The 23,345-nt window shown below is 37.6% G+C and overlaps 2 protein-coding genes across 4 annotated transcripts; one reads left to right on the top strand and one right to left on the bottom strand.

Annotated features, from left to right (window-relative positions):
* Positions 1–179: 179 nt before the first annotated feature.
* On the top strand, positions 180–8,378 carry gpr12 (G protein-coupled receptor 12). The gene is made up of 2 exons (XM_082184939.1): positions 180–619; positions 2,435–8,378. The coding sequence occupies exon 2, from the start codon at positions 2,447–2,449 to the stop codon at positions 3,470–3,472; it is 1,026 nt and encodes a 341-aa protein (XP_082041065.1). The 5' UTR covers positions 180–619; positions 2,435–2,446; the 3' UTR covers positions 3,473–8,378.
* Positions 8,145–21,752, bottom strand: wasf3b (WASP family member 3b). 3 transcript variants are annotated; one of them, XM_082184917.1, is made up of 10 exons: positions 21,609–21,702; positions 20,721–20,908; positions 17,221–17,386; positions 14,352–14,486; positions 13,874–14,027; positions 12,183–12,300; positions 11,770–11,951; positions 11,440–11,694; positions 9,594–9,895; positions 8,145–8,717 (listed from the first exon to the last, which is right to left on the bottom strand). In XM_082184917.1, exons 3-10 carry the CDS (start codon positions 17,351–17,353, stop codon positions 8,560–8,562), a joined length of 1,437 nt encoding a protein of 478 aa, XP_082041043.1. In that variant the 5' UTR covers positions 17,354–17,386; positions 20,721–20,908; positions 21,609–21,702; the 3' UTR covers positions 8,145–8,559. The 3 variants fall into 3 exon arrangements, with proteins under 3 accessions (XP_082041043.1, XP_082041042.1, XP_082041044.1); XM_082184916.1 differs by lacking the exon at positions 20,721–20,908 and having other exon boundaries at positions 21,609–21,752; XM_082184918.1 differs by lacking the exon at positions 20,721–20,908 and having other exon boundaries at positions 21,645–21,709.
* Positions 21,753–23,345: the final 1,593 nt, after the last annotated feature.

Raw genomic sequence — 23,345 nt, 5'->3', positions numbered from 1 at the left:
TAAATTATCTAAGTTGATTTGACCAAAGAAAAAAATGTTGTGATTACAAATCATGAATATATATATATATATATATATATATATATATATATATATATATATATATATATATATATATATATATATATATATATATATATATATATTAGTGTTTTAGCAAACTAAGTGCCGAGTACTGGTCAAAAAGGCGTTCTAGTAGCGAATTTAGAAAAAGAAAAATATTATATCGTATTTTATTTAAAAAAATATAATAAAAAAAGACGTTTATGTTCACGAAAATGCCTTTTACAACACACAGTGGCATCCTTTAGTTTCCGAGCAGCAGATTACACAGGTGACGGGACCTTCTGGTCTGAGAAGGAAAGCTCACCCCTCCCAGTCCCAGCGCCTCGCACAGCCGCAGTCGGTGGTGATGCTCGTGCACACGCCGAAGAGCCGCTATTCCTGCTGGCAGTGAAGATTCTCCGGTCCGGCATCTGATCACAGCATCCCGATCCCTCCATCCCTCCATCCGTCCGCGCGGCGCTGCACCTGCAATCAGCGCTGCCATTTAATACAATGGAAAGACAAGAAGGACGCAAAAACATCTAAACAGGCGCCCTCTCCTCTAAAAGACAAGGTAGGGAAGCCTCCAGATGGGGAGTGAATGGAGACCTGGTGTATTTGAAATCATTCTGCTTGTAGGCTATTCATTTGCATTTTACAGCACATAGCCTAAATTATTTTTCACTGAGCAAGAGCTGAAGCGTTATTATAAAGCTAAAAGGACTCAGGGGAAGCAATGGTTGCATCCAGCTGCTGGAGTTTATGGTCTTTGAGAGTCCATGTGAATGTGTTAGATAAAATGATGCTGATGCAGGGGCGCTTTTATAAAAATTGGAACCCGCCTTTATTTAATATCAGCACTCAACAGGGCCCTCCCTTCATTTTTGAGTTTCCACCATTGTACTTGGGTATGATTCAAAAGTATCTCAATAATAGCCGGTTCCTATAGCCACTTAACCACTAAGGCAAAATCTCTCATTTATCTTAATTTGATTCTTTGTTCTGAACAAAAGAACAAAGACACTATCACTAAAAGAGAAGTAATGCATAATTAAAGTGAACAATGGCTTTTGTCATAATTATTATTGGCTAATGTCTCTGTTATAATGGATGGTTATAATCTCTGATGTTTTCTTGAATGCCTATACACTGTAAAAATTTAATTTTAATGAGAATATAATGTACAAATGCGGTAAACACCCATCATTAATATAGCACACAAAGTAAAAAAATAAATAATAAAAAAATACATATATATATATATATATATATATATATATATATATACGTCATTTTGCTGTAAAATACTGAAAAAGTAAATGTAAAAAGTATGAATCACTTTATAATTTACTGATAAAATCTGTATTATAGCCCACTTAAGGCAATATGTATAATTTTATGGTAAAATATTTTTTTCTATATTTTTAATTCACAGGAAAAGAGGCATTCCCAGAATTCACAAACCAGACCTGTTTATATTTGATTTAAAAATGAGTTTTATTTTGTTTTCAGAGTGTTTTATGTTGCATTTATTCATAAAATATTACATTTATAATAATATAAATATTGAAATAGCTCAGTTATGTTGATGTTTTAAAATAAACATCGTATAAAATATATTAAACATTTAATAACATGTCGTGAGAAAAATGCAAAATATATTTACCAAAATGCCATTCCATAATGCTTGTAATATTGTCACTGTATTTTGTTGTTGTTGTTTTTGTTTTACAGTGAAGTACTGGCAACCACAGCTGGTAGTTCTTTTGTAAATATTATTTAATATTTGAAAGGATAATGAAAATTCTGTCAGCATTTACTTACCCTCATGTCATTCCAAACATGTATTACTTTCTTCTGTGAAAATTTTTTTTTTTTAAAGAATGTTGGTAACCATGCAGTTTCGGTTCCCATTGACCTCCATTATATATATAAAAAAAAAAAAAAAAAGATGCAATGGAAGTCAATGGGAACCAAACTGTTTTGTTACCAGCATTCTTCAAAATATTATAATACAGGCTTGGAACAACATGATGGTAAATAAATGCTGGCAGATGCTGTGCACTCTTAAAAATAAAGCCTTTAAAATCTGGTTTTCACAGCAATGCCATAGAAGAACCATTTTGAGTTCCACAAAGAACCTTTCAGTTCTTAAAAGAACAATTTTTTCTTAGTGTGAAGAACATTTGAATAATCTGAGGAACCCTTTTCCACTATATGAATCTTTTGTGCCGTGGAAAGAATGCCAACAAAGAACCTTTATTTCTAATAGTGTACAGTGGTCATATTACTTGTGATCAGATATAGAGGATTATACTTGTTGTTTTGTGTTTTCTTTTCTTTAGACTAGCTATACTCCTCATTATGTTTTTTCTGTGTGTCATTTTAGACGGGAGGCAGAATGAGTGAAGAGTTGTCAGTTTCTCCCAGCTGGCTGGCTCAAGAACCCACGTGGGGCAGCAGCGGCGCGGGGAGCTTAGAGAACATCACCGTCGGAACGTACCCGCCCGCGGTCGTCCTGCCGGCGAGGCCGCCCGCCGAGCTGTTGGTAAACCCGTGGGACATCGTGCTCTGTTCATCCGGCACTCTCATAGCCTGCGAGAACGCCTTGGTGGTTTTGGTCATCTGGCAGAACCCGGCTCTACGCGCCCCCATGTTTTTGCTGATCGGCAGCCTAGCTCTTGCTGACCTATTGGCCGGTTTGGGGTTAGTCCTGCACTTTACCTTCGCTTACCTGCTTCGCTCTGACTCGGCACAGCTTCTGACTGTGGGTTTGGTGGTGGCATCCTTCTCCGCATCTGTGTTCAGCCTGCTGGCTATCACTATTGACCGCTACCTGTCGCTGTACTACGCCCTCACCTATAACTCTGAGCGAACGGCTGCCTTCACATACACCATGCTTGTGCTTCTATGGGGAGTGTCGTTGTGTCTAGGTTTGCTGCCTGTTATTGGTGTGAACTGCCTGGGCCAGGAGGCGAGCTGCAGCGTGGTGTGGCCCCTTACAAAAAACAACGTAGCCGTTCTATCCGTGTCCTTCCTTCTGCTGTTCGGCCTCATGCTACAGCTTTACATGCAGATCTGTAAAATTGTCATGCGACATGCGCACCAGATCTCCCTCCAGCACCACTTTTTAGCCGCGAGCCCTCACTATGTCACGACGCGGAAAGGCGTATCCACCTTGGCGATCATTCTGGGCACATTCGCCGCTTGCTGGATGCCCTTTACTGTCTACTCGCTCATAGCCGATTACACGTACCCGCCACTCTACACATACGCCACCCTGGTGCCCGCCACCTACAACTCGGTCATCAACCCCGTAATTTACGCCTTCCGAAATCAAGAGATCCAGAAAGCACTGTGGCTGGTGTGCTGTGGATGTATCCCTGCCAGCGTGGCACAGCGGGCACGGACCCCCAGCGACGTCTGACGTGCCTAGGGAACTGCACAGGCCAGAGGTTCCCCTAGTACAAGAAGGGACGTGTGCTCGTCACCCGTTTATGTCTTCCCCTATTGTTATGTGACAACCACTGCCACACGATCTTTGCCTGATCCTGATCCGACCAGCAGCCACACCCTGTCCAGGAAAAAAAGGGGCGGAAACGGATGCTGTGTGGCTGGCAGATGTAAATATCTTGTACATATATGCCTTTGCATTTTTTGTGCTTGTTTTGGCTTGGCCACAGTGGCAGCCCCCTGTTGCACGGGCTTTGAGGGAGGAGGAGGAGGAGGAGGATGAGGGGCAGCACAAGGCGGTCCTCTAGACTGGATCCCAAAGCTCATTCATCTCGTCCTGCTGTTGCTGCATTCAAGAACGTGCGCTGAACGTTAAGTAACCGCGGTTTGCTAAAAATAGACGAGGCGCTCGGTGATCCGCGCCTTGCGTCCTCCAAAGAAACCAACCTGGAGAACGAGAGAGAGAGAGAGAGAGAGAGAGAGAGCCGAATGTAAAATGTCCTCCAAAGCAGAAAACCATGAAGAGCTAACTACAATCTCAGAATGAGAACCACTCTATAAATAAACGTACCCGTCGATGCCTTTATGTTAGTTTTGATAGGAAGTCGAACCATCTCCGCATCCTCTTCCATAAATGCAGGATGAAAGCAAGCGGGACCTGGGAGAAAGTGTATGATGTTTATTCATTTAAACAGCCCCCTGTGAATAGAGGCTCACTTCAAAGAACTGTTGATTACAAAACGTGCATTAAGTGTCTGTGAGAATAAGAGGTTTGTTTATAGCCTATGCGGCGACATGGAGGATTGAACCGAATGTGTTTTCTATTGATTTGCTTTTCATTTTAATAGAGCACAGCTCCTTTTAATACGTTCAACTGGTAATTACCAGTGGATACGGGATAGCTATCACACAATGGTAGCTCATAGCATTTTGCTTAAAATTTACATGTATTGCATTTGTTAAAAAAAGGATGATTTGGCCACAACATTGAGATAAATTAATTAGAGGGATGTGTTGTTGAAACAACACAAGTGAATCTCAGAATACTTATCTGGATCATCTTTCATCAAAAATGTATATATATATATATAATGAATAAAATAATAATAAATTGGGGAAAAAAACGACACACACATAGGCCTATATATACAGTATATATATAGTTTTTTTTCCAATTTATTATTATTTCATTCATTATTGAAATCATTCTTTTGGGTGAAACATGACATTGAGAAGTTTTCATGAGATTCATCCATGATAAATCATATTCTGTTAAATGATATACCAGCCTTCATACACTTCCACTTTAAAATGAGCCATCAGCAGATTTACAGTCAATATGATTTTTAGTAAACTGGTGAATCTACTCAAACAGTCCATATGACAAGATTATGATGAAGAGAACAGCTGGCCTCTCAGAGCCGGCAAATGTCAGATGAGGGAGAATATTATAAAATCTATCGTACTTTCATTACAACTGAGGCTGGAGTCATGCTATTATGAGCTGAAGTTCACCCTTGTTTTTACCTTATGCCCTCCAAATGCCAACCAGCCACTATCCATTTCAGTGCAGTGGCAGAATCCATCAGCGAGCAATAACTACGGACTGAGTGTTTCATCAAATTATAGCAATATTCTGGCAGCAATAACAGCCATGCCCAAGCAAAACCAACACCTCAGCTAGCCGAAAAAAAAAAACATCCATGAATAACTCACCACGAAAATACAAGTGGATTCTAAGAACAACTGACAACTGTACTTATTTCAACATGACCTGAATTATATTAGTAAATTTGGGATTTAAAAAAAAACATGAGCTGGACAGATGTCTCAATCCCTGCAAACATGTCCATAATCTCACTGCCTCGTGTTCTCTCATCCAGAAAGTGACTGTGGTCTGCCTCTGGTCATTTACGATATCTAACTATGAATGAAATCTCTCTGTACACTCAACGTGACCTACTCTGCAGTATGCATTTGCTTTTGCGAAACTTAAAGATGTTTATACGTATGAGGAACGTGAAGTGTAATGCGTGACTGTCGGTGCATGGCCGCGCGTGTGTGTGTGTGTACGTACGTGTGAACGCATGCATATATGTTTGTCTCTCCAGGGACAATGATGTAGTTGGGGGTAATAATGTATATTCCCCATAGACCTGCATGGGCTAGAGTGGCTACCAGTCTTCCCATCGCGCCATCTTTACATCGTGCCTGCGGGTCGGACACACCCTCGTGACCTTTTTTGCCTGAGTGACCTCTATACGATTCCAGTGAAACAGCACATGAGCGGTAGCAAGCAGGTATGCTTGTTTTAATAAGGCTTAGCATGGAGATGATGACCGGTCTGTTGCAGGTCACATCTGACCTTTGAGGAATAATTTAATTTGCTAAATTCATCGGAAGACTCTACCCCCCAATAACCCAATAGGATTTTTACATTGGCTTTTGGATTATTGCAGAAAATGAGCTCTGTGACCAACAAAAGTTTATGGTTCTTACACATTTTGTTAGACGTGTAAACAAACATCAGCGCCACCCTCGCTAATACTGCGTTCACGCCATGTCATATACAATAATTTCGAGATGACAACACGTGATGTTCTGTTCTAGGACGCTAAAGACAGCAATCTCTAGTGTGCCTCTTGAGACCATGGGAGTGATGTTTACCCGCACAGCTCTTAGGCCTTATCCCAAATGGCCCACTTCATATGCACAATGGCTGCCATGTGCGCGTCCGCTAAGTCCATGAGACCGTAGGGTGTCCCATTTGTCTTCCCAACAGTCAAAGTGGTGTTACGTCTTGAAAGTGTGGACTAGTAGGAAGGTCGCGAGTGTTTAGGGTGCCATTTAGGACAGGGCCTTACTAACTGACCTCTGTTACACTCCCCCCCCCCAAATCTCATTCCCATCTGGACCACGACACCAACATAACCGCTCCTACTCGACCCGCTACGAGCGGGATTCGAACTGGCCTCTCTGCCATAGGAGGCGGGCACGTTAACAATGAAGTGAAAGATCGCAGTCTCTAGTGTGCCTCTTGAGATCAAGGGAGTGAGGTTTTAGCTCTTACTAGCTGGCCTCCGTTACATATGGTAAGACTATCAACACATAAATGAATCTGCAGCAGTCAGATAGCACAGCAGTCTCGTGGTACAATAGGGGCTCTTAGAAAATTCCCAGCATACAAGTTGGAATCTCGTAATTACGGTAATTATGGCATGGCGTGAACTCATTCAGTCTTTATTTCCGTTTGAGTTGGAATAGTTTGCAAGAGCACGATTATAAAAACAGTGAGGCTGTGGAAGCGACTAATGAGTAGATGAGATTCCCTGTTCGGCATGATGACGTTTAAGGCCCTCGAAAAACTCTGTAGTCCCATTTAGCCACTTGTTAGCCTTTTTCAAAACAAGTAAAAGCTTAAAAATCACAAGGGGGTATTACTGACGTGAAAATATCTAGAGCTTGTTGTTAATCGCAGACCTCATTTCAGGTATTTAACCAAAAACCCATTGATTTCAGGATGATGTAAGCGGAGGTGCTAACTTGTTTCCGGGCCCACCAAAATACATACATCACTCTATTGTGCAAAGGTTAACCTTGGGCCACATTCCAGTGTCTCCTGTTGCCTGGGCATGCTCGTCTACAGCAGATTGAAAGGGTTAAAGCCCGATGCACATGACCGGGAGATTATCGCGGTGGCTTTTGAGGGTTAGTTCTTCGACTAAAACATCATATCTCCGTCTGTTTTTGAAGAGCTTTGTAAAATGATGTTATCATGCTTTGTGCCTGGTCTCTGATGGATTTTCCACATGCAGATGGACGTTTGCCTATTGAATCCATGATTTAAATAGTCTTGTATCCAACTGTAGATGATTGTGCTTTGTAATCCAATGTAAAAGCTTGAAAATGTCAAAGCGAAGGGTTAAAAAGGGCTCAGATGGGAGTCTGTCTCCTGTTCTGGTTTATTTGAAGAGCATAGAAGAGGAAATCACCTCTGGTTTGGTGTCTTGTGAGGAAACTTTCTACATTTACAGTAGGATTCAGACTCGTTCTGTACTTTATTTAGATACTAGAATCGAAATCTTGGAACAATCCGAGAAACAGTCGGGTGCATCGGTTTCAGCATCTTGTGTACACGTATGCGTAGTTTTAACTGTGAAATGCACTTTATTTTTTTGATGAGAAAAGGCACAACAAATTACGTATCTGCAAAACAATATTATAAGAATTATAATCAACATGCACTAATTAACATTGTAAAACATTGTGTTAATGTGTTGTATATTTTTCCAAGGTGTTGGTTGTATACTTTTATTGCTTTGGTTAGTTTAATGAACTGAGAGATCTTGTTAATTTTGTATTAAAAGAATGTGCTGTGCATTAAAAATATCTTCGCCTGGGTTTATTCACACTCGCGCATCAATTGGCCGGGTGCCTCAAATCCACTGTTGCCATGGCGATCCCAGTCTCAGCTGTACTGTTTCCATAGAGACATGAGGCTCGAATCAAAACTGTCCTGTTTCCATGACAAAGGCACTGAGGTGCAGGAACGGAGAGCGATTTAACGTGATTCGTCAGATTTTTATTGTCGCGAAACTGACGACCGCCGCACACATGCACGAAGACACCAGACATTACCAAGAAAACACATTTCAGGTAGTTTAATCGAACACCTCAGGCCAGTTCACACAAATATAATTACTGACCTCAATGTTTCTCAACATACATAGAAACTTTCATGCAGAAAAGTCTGTTTTTGATGACCTCAACATGCTTTTTTTTTATCTTTAGTTCCAGTTACTATTCACTACATACAGTATATCCATATCATGTATTAACAAGTGTTGCATTAAAAAGCATTAGAAAAAAATGGAAAAAAACATCATACGTGGTAGTTCAGGGAAAATACTGACTATCTTATAATTCCATAATAGACGGCCTATCACGCCTTTATTAAAATGCATACAGTACAAGATCATTTTGTGTATGGGAAATGCAATGTTATTATTCGCAGGTAAATTACAGAGTAAGTGTCTGTGAATTTTGTGCATTAGTGTTGTTTTAGTCAGACCAATCATTGTCCTCCAGCTCAGATTCGTCCTCAGAGTCACTGTATTCCACAGCGATACGGCGAGACAAGATCGTGGCGACATCATTGCCCACCGGTTCTCGTTTTGCCTGCTGTTCCTGCTGCTCTTGAACTTTTTTCAGCTGGATACCTGCAGTACAAACAAACACACACAAACATCAGCAACTCAACTCATTCATTTTCAATGAGAGATAAACAAGAGTTTGTGATGCGATGTGGGCGTGTCCGGCAACTTTACAGAAGTTTAACTTTAAGGTGAAATCAGTGGAGCTCACATGATCCATCTCCTGTGAGATACTGTAGTCCAGTGTAGGCGAGACAGAGAAGTTAATGTTACAGGGAGCAATTTCACTATTCAATATGGTTTGTTTCTGCCCACACGCAGGGATAAAATAAGAAAAGGATGCGTGGAAAACAGAAATTGCCGGGTGTTTGATTCATGCTTTGACTGTTCAACTTGTTCATGATATGATGTATTATGAACTGCTGCAATTTATATAAAAAACTATTTACAGTTCAGTCAGTTGGGGAAGAAATGAATACTTTCACTCAGTAAGGAGGACGCAATAAAAGGATCAAAAGTTACAGTAAAGACATTTATAATATTACAAAATATTCCTTTTAAAATAAATTCTGTTCTTTCTAACTCTGTTAATCAAATAATCCTGAAAAAATTAGCACCATTACAACAAAAATATTAAGCAGCAAAAATGTTTCTTGAGCAGCAAATCAGCATATTAGAATGATTTCTGAAGGATCATGTGACACTGAAGACTGGAGTAATGATGCTGAAAATTATCAAGGAATAAATTATATTTTAAAACATTAAAATAGAAAACTGTTATTTTAAATTCTAATAATATTTCACAATATTACTGTATTTTTTATTAAATAAATGCAGCCTTGGTGAGTTTTATAATGGTAAAGCTTATGAAATCTAAGAACAAGATGTTTATGTATAACAAGTGTAAAATGCTTATATTCATAACCTAAAAACACTTCATACCCATTCTTATAGCTGCGAGCAGGTCGCTGCGAGCATCGTTGGTGGGTTGGGCCTCATTAGGCACAGAGGGCCGTTTGGGAGTGATGGATTGGGCTGGAGGGGGTGGGGCTAAAGGTGGAGGAGGGGCAGCCATTGGTACAGAGGTAGGTGGAATGGGTGGGCCATAACCAGCGACTGCTCCCATTGGTCCTAGATGTCCTGGAGGCGGGACCGGTCCCATGGGTTGCATAGCAAAAGCAGTTTGTGCTGATGGGATAACAGCAGGTGGTGGAGGCGGCGGCCCAGAATGCATGTAATCCACACTGTCAAGACAGAGGAAGAGGGAAAGAAAACTAAATCATGCTTTTTCACCTCATTCAACATAAATTGATGCTATATAAATTCAAAAGTAAAAATGTCACAAATTTGTTGATCATTAGGTGGCAGTATTTTTAAATACCCACTGTGGCATTTACAAGAGTTACATTTAGAGTTTTCAAACTTTCTGACGCCAATGACGACCAAATCTACCGGTCCCCTTGCAGAAAGACCCCTTTCCTCACATATAGGCTGTGTCCGAAATCGCATACTCTCTTGAGTTGGTACTTATTTTGAAAAAGTAATTACTTCACGACTGCTAAAAAAGTACTTTCTATTCAGTATGAATGTGTGTAGTGTGAATGTAATCTGGACGTACTACATTCGCCATGTTGTCATTATCATGTGGCCTACCAGCATCAGTTGTGTTGCTTTACTGCTATTCATAAATCCTCTCCCGTGGCCTCATGGGATAGTGAAGTGTCCATTGTGTGCGCACTTTAGAATACTTTTTGCCTACTCTTTTATGAGTACTATCAATTCAGACATACTTCTGTTTTTCGCCTGCTATATAGAAGGGAAGTATGCGATTTCGGATGCAGCCTTACAGACAGCTATATATATATATAGGAATATATATATTCCCCTTCATAAAATGAAGTGGGAAAAAAACCAGAAAATTCTATAGAATTATTTTCTATAATTTTTCTATTGTTTTTAATATTATTAGATTTTAAAGAAAACTATTAAAGTAATAAAATATTTGTTAACAACATTTATATTTTTTAGATTTTATATATGTGTGTGTGTGTATATATATATATATATATATATATATAAATTATATTGTATATATAGATATATTTAACAATTTTTTTATTTCACAAATAAGTTTTTTTAATTTTTATAACTGGATAGATTTCAAATCTCATAATTTCTGAACAGTCTTTAGAAAGTAATACTAGTATGTAATAATATTAAGTAATATATTAACTATATTAAGTAACATTCTCAAATATATTAAGTAATATTATCAAATATGTGAAATGTACGTTCCAAACCCGTAAGATTTTCGTTCATCTTCGGAACACCTATAAAGATATTTTTGATTAAATCTCAGACATTTCTGTCCCTCCATTGACAGCTACTCAACTACCACTTTGTCGCTGTGACGCTTCTACCACTTTGACGCTTCAAAAAGTTCATATAAAAGCCTACATGCAACCTGTTCATCATATAAAGCGATCTAGTCTCACTTTATGAACTTTCGGAATCGTCAAAGTGGTAGTTGCGCAGCTGTCTCTGGAGGGACAGAAACCCCCTGATGTTCATTTGTGTTCTGAAGATGAAGTCTTAAGTGTTTGGATGGAACGACATGAGGGTGAGTAATTCAGTGAGGGTGATAGAATTTTCATTTTTTGTTGAACTATCCCTTTAAGTTCACATATGATCCAATAAAATTCGTATCAATATTACAGAACTTCCTTTTAGAATATTTTTTTAAAGTTTGTTTATAACTAATTGATTAATCTAAATAAAAATGACAAACCTGTAGTCGACAGGTGGGAGGTTCATAGAGCCATTAATAGTGTTTGATGCTGGTGGAGGGGGCGGAGCCTGGTGCGGACGACCCAGTGTGCCAGAGCGGTATGCCATAGACCCACCCCGGTAATCCTGGTCCATGGTCATTTGGGTATGAGCTGACAGGGCCGCCATGCTGGGCGGAGGCCCAGAGTAAGTGTGGGCATGGCCAGCGTGGTTGGCCATGGAGAGATAACCGTGATCTGCATGATCTCCATGAGACCTGCATGAATTATGAATTAGATTAGATCAAACTGAGTTTATATATGTGCACTTAGGTGCATGTACCCCACGTTACCTGTGCTCTGGGGACATGGTGCCCTCCGAGGAGCCTCCTCTGTGCACAGTGTGGGAATGTCGATGGTCAGGTCTCAGTTCCTTATCGAATGCCATCATGTTCCATTCCTGCCTGCGGTTTCGAGCTTTTCGCACCTTTTTCACCTCCCTCTGCAGCGTGCCGTCCACACACCGTCTCTGCTCCTGTCGCACAGTATTAAAGGACAAAGAGATGTTTAATTATCACATATCACCTCATAAACAAACACTAGGTTTCCAGCATTTTGGGATACTCACACAGCAAGTCAGAACATATTTGACGGATATGGGAATTATGTGGAGTGGGAAGTTTGACTAATTATATTTCACTGTACACTACCATTTAATTTAAGGTGGGACAAAAACTCAAGAGAGAGGAAGAAAAGGGCGTTCAACCTTCTGTCGTCTCTTCTCTTTCCTCTTGTCTTCTGTGTCCTGTAGCATCTTCTCCTTCCACAGGTCAAAGAAGTAGGAGGGGTCAGTGTAGAACTTCAGTCCTTCTTTATCATCATCTCTATGGCAACATAAATGAAAAACATTTCATTTTCATGATTGATTTTGGTTTTCTCTCTATTAATCTCTCGATAAAACAATGAGTGTGGTAAATTTGGCTCTGAATACATTTATGTAACCATTCCCACCAGTTGCTAGATTGCTTTTATGGACCTCTTCAGAAGGGAAAAGGATTTTTAAAAGCATCTTGATGCATCTTTTCTGACTGGCTGCTTTTCCAAAAGTGCTATTAATTGTCCATTAATCATTTATGTAAAAATGCCGAAAACTTTGTTAACCGTATTCAGCCGAACAGACAGAAAAAGAGCGCAGCCACTGTCCCTTGAAACATTCTGCATTAGATCTGTTTAAGTATTCATGAGTGGCCCATATTCTCTACCTTGAGAGCTAGCATTCACATGAACTACATCTGCCAGCTTTAAGTATTCATGACTGCTCTATATTCCTTAATCAGACTTCTGACTGACAGACTTCAGAAGACAGATTAAAAGATACATTCATCGTCTTCTTTTAACTTTGGTCACATTGTTTTATAGTCACCACTTCTAATACATATGAATTTTTTGGGAAAGAATTAATACATTATTTATTTCTGGTATATTCAATGGTATTTTCTGACCAGTCTAATCTGTCGAGGCAGTAAAATAATAATGTATACGTTTTAGGCAAGAACAGGTTTTAGGGATTATATGCACAGTAAATGAAATGCTGATTTCCTATTTGCATAACACTCAGAAAGTGTCTTGTTTTCTGAAGGCTATGCATGGGATTAAACACAACTGGCTATATATGATTTAGTATGTCAACTGGAGATTTAATTATAAGTATAAGCTTTAATTATAATTAATGAAGATAAATGAATGATAAAATGTATTATACGTGTAATATTTTTAGTAATATTTCTATTAATATTACTATTAAAAATAATTCAAAAATAAATTAATGAAATAAAAATTGTTAAAATTGTTAACATTCAATGTCAATAAAAAATTATACAAAATTATATCAATGCATTAATAGATTTATAAGATGAAGCTTTAATTAAATTAATAAATATAAATAAATAAAGATTATTATACTAAAATTGTTATAAAATAAAACATTAAAATTGTAATAAAATTGTTTATACATTAAAAAAAAGACTGAACATCAAAGACAGACTTTATTTACAAATAGTATTTTTTAGTATTTAGTATATGTTTATTAAGTTTTCCTCATTGGGACTGTGATGTGTCCTTGTGGGGACATTTGGTCCTCAAACTCTGACCCAAACATGCATAGATCATTTCAGTTTGCATATTTTAATTAAAAAATTAAAGCAGTTAGGTGTGAATCCTGCAATTATACGTTGTACTTTTAACACAGAGTGTTACAGTAAATAACAGACCAGAAATTGTACACAAGGAAATTACACAAGTGCAGTCTTATAAGTTCCTTGGAGTGTATATAGATAGATCTCTGATACGCGTGTATTAATTGGGTCTGTGAGAGACTGTATTTTACATAAATTGAGGTTCCAAATTTCCCTACTGGGGACAATAAAGTATATTTAATTTAATTTCATAGACACATACCTGTAGGGTGAGAGAATATTAAGAGGAGGTGGTTTATCACTCAGATTGTACATCTCTGTCACCGGGATCGGTACGCTGCTCTTTGACACCACCTTCTGGTCCTGTACGGTAGAGCTTTTAAAAGCCTTCCTCATGTTTATGTCCTGAAGAGAGACTGCACAGGGTGAAGGAGAGAAAGAGAGAGAGAGATTGATTACACCTGCGCTCCAGAGTGTGTAAAGTAAACTCCAGTATTGATCTTTTAATTGAAAAAAGAGATGTGAGGACAGGCTTTGGTCTGGGTAAAAGAGATGTGGGGTGTGCACATTTTTTTGCATTATTTATTTTGTTGATTTTCGGTTTGGAGGAATACAGTGGTATTGATCTTACACTGGAGCCATGTAACCTCAGAGATTTGTTTTAGGACAAATTGAGATGCCAATGGCCGCCGTGTATTGAGGGATGACCCCGAGCCCTTGTTTCCCAGAAGCAGACTCACCTTCCTCGACTGTGGAGTCCAGCTGGGTGACCTTGACGGCAAGACGGTCAATCCGATCCTGCAGAGAGTTCGCACGCAAATAGAACAGGTTTGCCTCGTTGAAGAGCTCTCCGAATATGTCTTCAGCATGTTTACCTTTGAGATAAGAGGAGAATAAGGAGAAGTTTCATTTGTGAGGAAACAAATAAAGATAAAAAGGGAATATATATTATATAATATGAATATATTTCATATATATTTCATATCTCAAACTCTTCACTGACAATTTTGTCTCCTTGGTAAACAAGTACACTATCTTTCAACTAAACTTTATTAAGGGCAAAATAGTTTGATGACATCACAAGTTGTAATTTGTGAAAAAATTTATATAAATAATTTCCACACATTATATTTTTAAATGATCAGTTTAAAAGAAAAAAAATTCATATATTTATAATGTTTTATCATATTTTAGTCTAGGTTCGAGACAAAATAATCTATACATTAAAGCAAAAATGAATCATGGTAATAAGTTAAAGGCATTTAAAAAAAACATTTAATATGCTCATAATTTTTATAACTAATCATAATAATATTATAATATATTAAATATATAACAATATATATTATTATGATACTGACATTGACAAATTAAAATAAATAAAATAATAATTAATATTAAAACAATTAACTAATAATAATAATAATAATTTAACATTTAAACTAATAATAAATGTTACATTTATTTAATATAGAAAATAAAGTTATATAAAAATGTCCATAGTTGATTAAATTACATAAATGATTCATAGTTATATCAGTATACACACACATCCATTATTTGTATTATTTATTTATATATATATATATATATATATATTATATATAATTACTAAATTATGAATTACAATCTAGTTTTTTTCTGTATTTAAAATATGAATTTTCACATGCATAACATACAGCGAATACAGAACATTAAGGATAAAAAATACAAATTACATTCTGCGGCTGTTCGAGAAAACAAAGTGGAGAAATGTTTCAAAAGAAAAACAAAGAATACACTTAACTTTTAACACATCAACTAAGGCTATTAATAACTGCCATGTTAAACAAAAGCACACAGGAAAATATTTACAGGAAGGAAGAGTGTCTGTTCCTTACAAATTCCTGGCCTATGACCCAGTGCACACACATATATATATATATATATATATATATATACCACAGATCACGTGTACACTTACACTCCCTACTACAGTACTACACCCATCAACACATGAAAAGCATGTTTCCAGACATGCACATACTATTTTTGTCCCACGCACACATCGTCTAAAGCTTTTCCCTTCAAGTCCAGTGGGCTGTCATTTATATTTAATCCACACAGCTGCTACTGAAAGGCCGTCTCCTTCTACAGGCATCCACTGAACAACACTAGCAGAGGCACAGTAAAGACACTTGAGGGGATTTCAGGGGTCAGCTGGGGGAGTTATGGAACAGGTGGACAGAAAAAAAGAACATAGGATGGATGGATGGGCAAATCAGTAGCTGGATATGCAGAGAGAGACTTGACGATTCAGAGGACATGTTTTCAAGATAATAGTCTTACGTAATACAGTCTGAGAGTCCCGTGAGTCAAGAGGAATTATTATTAAGAAGCTTCTCTCTGGCATCGTGGGCTGAAGATACTACTGGACCACTAAATTATAGACCACACAGAATGGAAATACAAACCAAATGTCTAAAATGAATAAGAAATTGAACTTTTAAAGTAATGTAATGGCATGTATAGTAAAAGCAAGTAAAAAATGTGAGTGCGAAACTCGTAGATGTTTTAGTGGGTGGTTACCAGGGCGTTGTCATGTGGTTTTGAGGCTAGGGTCTTTCTTGTTAGTTATATACTGGCCCAACTCAAAACATAACTGGGGTTTGGGACAGTTACTTAGGACGATCCCAGGGGCCCTGAAAAGATAGGGAACACCCCCCATAATGCCATCGCGACAGTGACCCAGAAATGGTCCAGGGGGCCCAGATACCACCTAGCACAACGTTTGAGACAAAATAACTGAGAATTGTCCCCAAATGTTGCTAAATCTGGGGGGGGGGGAGGTTCATAAAATGTTTAATAAAAATGGCATATTTTTGCTCTTCTTAAATATATAACAGTTCAAAAAGGGGGTCAGTGAGATTTTTTTAATTAATAATTTTATTTAGCAAGGACACACTAAATTTATCAAACTATAAAATATTTTTTCTGCCTTATTCTGTAATAAAAAATTCTTTTTTTTACATTGTATAAAATCCATGATGACTTAATGCACAAGTGTTTATAGTACATATACCAATCATAAAATTGTCATTAGGAAAATATAGGAAAAAATATAGTTATAGAATACAAATTATTTGTCTCTTATTATTATATAATTATTCAACAACACTGTAAAAAATTATATGATCAATAAGTTATGACAACATAGGTTTTTACATTGCTTTAACTCATCAAAATAAGTTAAGCAATTTTCAAAATGTTTTATAAGTTATACAAGATTCAACTCAACACAATCATTTTAATGTAATTTAAGTTGAAATGACTTAAACATCAAAGTTGATTGTACTTACAAATTTAAGGCAGCAACTTTTTTTTACAGTGTGTATTTGATTTCTTAGCTAATTAAAAGCAAGAGATAAGAAAAAATAAAACCTGTCAAAGGTCAGAAAACATTTGGTATAACACATTTTACATTTCTGTCCCCCTCACTTCTGAAATGATGGCAACGCCCCTGGTCCTTAATTCTAATTAGCTTAATTCAACAACAATAGAAGCTAAACCTAAATCCCTAATTAGCCAGTTAAACGTGTGTTAAAGAAAGAAAGGAACAAGGTAACTTACTGAGACTGCTGAGTTGACGTATGATGGCAGAGAGCGTGTTGTTCATCACACACTCCAGCTCGCTGCCGATGCCCTCCGGTAACACCCCTCGGCACAGGTGCCTGGGCTCTATGTTTCTCTTCACCAGCGGCATGACTGAACCTTATACAGCCGCAGCGCGCTCTACCTGCCCAGACAAAACACAAACACTGTATTTAAAATCACACACATGTGCACAAACTACAGCTGAAGCGTGAAGGCAAGGTCCATCTATCATGTTTACTCAGTTTTCAAATGTATTTGGATGAAGCTCAAATTATATAACAGACACCCACACATTGGGAGAGACTGAATGTTCAAATGAAACTGGGACAGTTGGAGATCAAGAAAAGGGAACCGAGTTACTCAGATTTTGGTTAACCCTCTTACACTAGTCAAAACCTACACTGACCTCCGACTCTGAAATCACACTCCTGACAATCCATCCCAGCACAAACAGAAACACAGACTATAACTCCCTCCACAAACGGCCTAGTACGGCAGGATTACAAAGCATTAAGAAAAGAAGATAGGCCTACAGTCAAAGTAATCCTGTTCATCATCCGAGCGGCCCAGCGGTAGATTAAAGGACAAGAGATGCAAACTGATCATTTGTTTCCCAAGGAAACAATGACATTCTCACTTCTAATCATTCGTCTTCAAGGATTCTAACCTGGTGGTTTGTGTGTTGATGTGTGAAAATCAGGAAACACATTAACACCTTTACATTTTACACAATCTGTATTAAAAACATTATTTTGATATTATTTGTTTTAAAAGGAATTATACATTTTTTCAGCAAGGACACATTAAATTGATCAAAAGTGACAGTAAAGACATTTATAATGTTACAAAAGATTTGTTTAAAATAAATGCTGTTCTTTTGAAGAAAGAATTTTTATTTTTTATTTTTAACAATACTGTTTTTACTGTATTCTTGATCAAATAAATGCAGCCTTGGTGAGCATTAAAGACTTATTTAAAAAAAAAACATAAATATATAATATAATATGTATAGTTAGAGTTTAATTTCTTCCCTAATGTATTTATTATTAATTATTTATTCTTATTATTTGGTATTTTTTCCCATATTGTCTCTGCACTTGACATCTTTACATCATAAAAATAATATTTTTTGTTTTTATTGCAAAAACAGAACCATAATACAAATATATTGTTTGACTTACTGAATATGAAGTTTTAGCAAAGTAATGTAAATATTATATTTTATCTAGTTATTAATGTACAGTCTATATACTATGGTATGACTGATGCAAAATATTGCTTGGCATGCAAAACAGAAAACTTATATGATTTAATATTTTTAATGCACAACACTAAAGATATACAACGTTTTAAGACAGTTTACTATTTTATGTGTCTGTATTTTTTTTTTTGCATTTTCACGTGCAAAGTTTCTCCTCGCTCACATAAGTAGCCTAACTAAGCCATTTCATCGGGTTCAACTGAACGCCATGACAGAATGCTCCCATCTCTGGAAGAATAACCCCCACATTGATTGGCCATCTGCGAGGCCATCTGCTGTGTGATTGGCTAAGGGGGGGTTGAAAGTCAAAGATTAGGGACAAGAACAAAAGGGATGGAGGGACAGCATCTCAGAGGTCATCTTATCTGCTTGCTTCCTTGCTTCCTGTTTTCCAGCTCCACACCCAGCTCTCCATTTCCTGTTTCTCTCTGTGTCACATCTCTGACTTCCTGTCGTCCCAAACAGTTAGAACAATGATGCAGTTGGGGTGTGAAGAAAGTTTCACTCACACACAATCACGACACTTAAATAAATAACTGCTATGTAACCGCTAACTTCCTCCCGTATCCCGCTTGAACAAAATAAACACAACTATGAATACAACTTGTGACTACTCCCTGAAACCAGGCCCAGATGGAATCCACTGACTTTTTTCGCCTTTTCTTCCACATATTTTCCTACAAAAATCAGTGAATTCTATAAAATAGATTCATATTTCGTGAAATATATTAAATGAAGCTGAAAGGGAGCTAAAAGTATTATTAAATTTGCCAAAACATTCAATAAATATACATGCAACATTATGAATGACAGAATTCTACAAAATGTATATGTATATATATATACTGATGGTATATATGATGTCCATGAGACCCATCCTGTATATAAATATATGTACATTTTGCAGAATTCTGTCATAAATATAGAGTGTATTTGTATTAAATGCAGCTGAAAGGCAGATAAACTCATAAACACATTTTTAAGCTGCCAAAACATTTATTAAATGTAAATACAACATTGCGAATGACAGAATTCCTTCAAATTGATTTACGGTAAAACCAGCAAACCTACTTGGATTTATATATGGTAAAATGTGTTAAATGCAGCTGAAAGGCAGCTAAAAGCGTTAACAAACTATCCAAAACATTTAACGTAAACTCAACACTGAGTATGACAGAATTATTATACAGTATATGGTCAAATTCCATAAAATGGATTTGTATGTTAAAACGGAGAAGGCAGCTAAAAAAATGTAATTAGGCAAAACATTTAATAAATGTTAATTGCAATGTTGTGAATGACGTGAATTTAAATCTTAGGCTATAGAGTATTATTTTATGTGCAAATAACACACTCAGAAACTGAACCTGAACAATGAATGACTGTGTATTACATTCATAAAATGTAGTTTGTTACCATTTACCATAGTAACTGTGTACAAGTGGCCACACACATTGTTCTTACACATCGCCTTCCAAACCTGTTCACTTTCCCTTTAAAAGTGAAAAATAAACAAACAGCCCCACGCTTTGACCTAAAGAGACGCGAACTTCACTGCAAATATGCTATCACGCCTCACACATGCACTCAGACACTGCTGTTGTTGCATATGTGTTGTAATATGTTCATTAAGTAAGCGCACTATCTCTCTAAGGCATTGTAATTCTGCAGCACATGGCAATATGGACACAACCCACACTAATTACATAGTGCATTGAATTAAGACTGCGCTGGGAGGGGGGCCAGAGACACAGGAGACAAAGAGACCAGAATGTGTGTCTGAGTGGCATGAAAAGCAGTTTGTGAGATAGTTACACAGGAAACTGTTTCAGTTGGGAAGAACGGATCCAGAAAGAAGGGACGGGCAAAGAGTAAATGAGTGAAAAAGTAAAAGGGAGAGAGAGAGAGAGAGAGAGAGAGATGATGGGGGAGGGAGAGTGGCAGGGGACCTCAGGGAAGCCACTCTGAAAGGTTCCCGGGACAATAGCCCTCCGTTCACACGGCAACAGAGGAGCTCTCCCATGCATGTTCCGTTCCCTCCCCCAACCCCGTTACCCCCGCCAGCCCACCCTCTCGGTCTTCTTCAAATAAAAGAAGCACTCCTGCCTCTCTCTCTCTCTCTCTCCTTTCAGAGGCCTTCAATTTCCATTAGTCTGTGCCTGCTCCAAAACCACACACATATAGAGCACTTCAGACAAGACAAAATCCAAGATACCTTCTTTCAAATAATGTACACTTTGGGATGCTGGAACAACAAGCACGGATAGAAAATGAACAGTGTGCATCACATCTGTTTACAGCCCCATTAGTGCTGCTGACAGGCTTTGAAGTCCATCAGACCCATCCCGAGACCACAGGAGGCCACATCCTGTCCGAACTATGAGGGAGACACGAATCCACTCCCTAAACGACAGGACGGCAGTGCATTAGCTATTCATAGCTGAAGTAAAGCGCATCTCTGCGCGTAAGACTACATTAATATTTCAGTACGGATCACGTCACACATGATGAAGGCTTGTGAATGTCACGAGCAGTTGCTCTGTCAGATTTCAGCAAACCCGTGCATAACGCCTGGGTTTATCTCAAAAAGCATCAAAAGCTATTATTATAATAATTTTTTAACACTTTCGGGTTAAATTAATTAGGTTTCCGGTTTTGTTCATAACTAAACACTTGAAAGTTGCGAATTTCTGTTATGTATTATATTCTTTGATAACAGTTGACTAAGAGTACTTTCAGTCTTTACAGTGATTAAGTTGAAAATATGTAAACTTTTTTATTTATTTTTCCTAGGAAGACATATTCTAGTATACGGCACGCAACGCTTGTTATTGTTATTATAACAACAACAACAACAACGCTATTATCATTATTATTATTAATGCAGTAGAATAAACACCAAATTAAAAAAAACAACAATTATAGAACATATTCCCACTATTAGTTACAAATAAATAAAGAAGAATGAAAATAAACTCAACACTAAAGAATCCCAAACCTCATGTTCCACTATTACGATAAAGCTCGATAAACAGTAAAGATAAGAAGTGCAATGTGACAAAATAAGTACATTAGCGAAGATAAGTAAATGTTTAATGCTTACCAAAAGTGAATTTTGAGGAAAATTATATTCGCTCACATGTCCAGGGTTTCAGCGGTTCGGGTTGCCATCCTGTGTCTCCATCGGGTCCATCCATCTGACCATTCCAAACAATCCGCTTGGGGCGGGGCATGTTGGGTTCTTCGCACCAATCAGCATTTTAGAATAAGAATTTAACGCGCCACCATTTGTCACACTCAGCCTATCAGATGCGAGGCTGAGGATGATTGACAGAAAATCCCCGGTCATTGAAGGCGGGCTTTATCTGGGGATATTGGGCGAGTTTTACACGCCACAGAAAAATGCTTCATAAAACTTATTAATAAAATAAAACTTAAGGCTATTTATTATAAAGGAACAACCAGAATCGAAGACTAAATAGCATTTTAACCATAGGCGTAATTCTATGGGGGGACAGGGGGACACGTCCCCCCCAATATTCAATGAAGGACAATTTGTCCCCCCCAATATTTGATCATACTGTATGATTATGCGGGCAATATCGATGTGATTGCAAATATGTCTTTCTTTCCAGCTCCGAAAATATAAAATCCCGGCCGGTCCATTTCCCAAATCCATTCGACTGACAATAACAAAACCTATTTCTCCTGAAATCCATGTCATGTTTTCCCTATACCTTTAGTAGCTCGTGCACCGTCAGTGAGTTAGGAAAAACCAAACAGAAGAAGAGTTAGGAGCGCGAAATCTGACAGAGCAGGTGACGGCGGTGTCGTCTCACATGGTGAAATCTCATATGGCAGGTGACGGCGGTGTCCTCGCAGAGAAACCGAAGTACAGTTGTAAATTTATGTTTCCATTTATGGGTATTGCCAGAATTTTTCCTGCATAAAGAATTATAAGGCGGCTGCCTCCGTCAAATTTCGTGCCGCCTCCGGCTCTCGACAAAACTCGGACAGACAGTCACATGGTCAGATACACTTTCCCCACCGTGATGGTTCTGTTGCGGTTATAAAAATATTTAAAATAATCTAATTTAATACAGTTATAATTTTTCAATGTAAATTATTTAATTTGATTGGTAACAGCCTAGTGTCTTATTATTTTAATTGGATATATTTATCAAATTTAAGAATTTGAAATGAAAGATGGAGCATACAGTTAATAAAATTAGGGGGGAAAATGCCCTTTATAAAGGTACAAAAAACTATTCTGAGTGTTTTCAAACAGTGATGTATTGAAAAATTGACAATTTTAAGTTTGAAGGGAGTAAAGCCTCTGTTTAGGCTATTAAGGAAATATAATTTTGCCAAAAGAAGAACTTTTATTTTAAATAAATGTTCATTTTAAATCAGCCTGTCAGTGTGATATGTTACCATATTATCATGCTTAACACTAAGAATTTGAATAATTGTAATGTGATGATCAGATGCAGATATCTAAATCAGAGAATATCATAGGTTCGGGCGGTTTGCGGGTGGATTATTTATTTTTAACAGTGGATTCGGGTGACTCAAAGTGCACCAGATTAATGAATTTACCTTTAAAATGTACAAAATTTTCTTACGGGGGAGCATGCCCCCGGACCCCCCTAGAGGTACCAAGTACACAGCTGTCCCCCCCAATGTGTGATTGACAATTTCGCCCTTGATTTTAACAAACGTTTGGAACTGGCACTATCCACAAATAGGGTATAAAATAGGACATGAAACAGCAAATATTGACCATGGGTGGGTAATAAACATGAAATAATAGTAATAAACATTAAATAAACATAACAGG

The sequence above is a fragment of the Leuciscus leuciscus genome (genome assembly GCF_965113295.1).
Source record: "Leuciscus leuciscus genome assembly, chromosome: 11".
Taxonomy (NCBI): domain Eukaryota; kingdom Metazoa; phylum Chordata; class Actinopteri; order Cypriniformes; family Leuciscidae; genus Leuciscus; species Leuciscus leuciscus.
The sequence above is the reverse complement of the archived record's forward strand: the minus strand, read 5'-3'. Positions and strand labels throughout refer to the sequence as shown.

Coding starts and splice junctions, on each gene's coding strand:
- gpr12 (XM_082184939.1), top strand. CDS start 2,447: ATGAGTGAAGAGTTGTCAGTTTCTCCCAGCTGGCTGGCTCAAGAACCC.
- wasf3b (XM_082184916.1), bottom strand. CDS start 17,353: ATGCCGCTGGTGAAGAGAAACATAGAGCCCAGGCACCTGTGCCGAGGG. Junction 11,695..11,769: donor ACCATGTCCCCAGAGCACAG/GTAACGTGGGGT, acceptor TAATTCATGCAG/GTCTCATGGAGATCATGCAG. Junction 8,718..9,593: donor GCTCGCAGCTATAAGAATGG/GTATGAAGTGTT, acceptor TTTGTACTGCAG/GTATCCAGCTGAAAAAAGTT.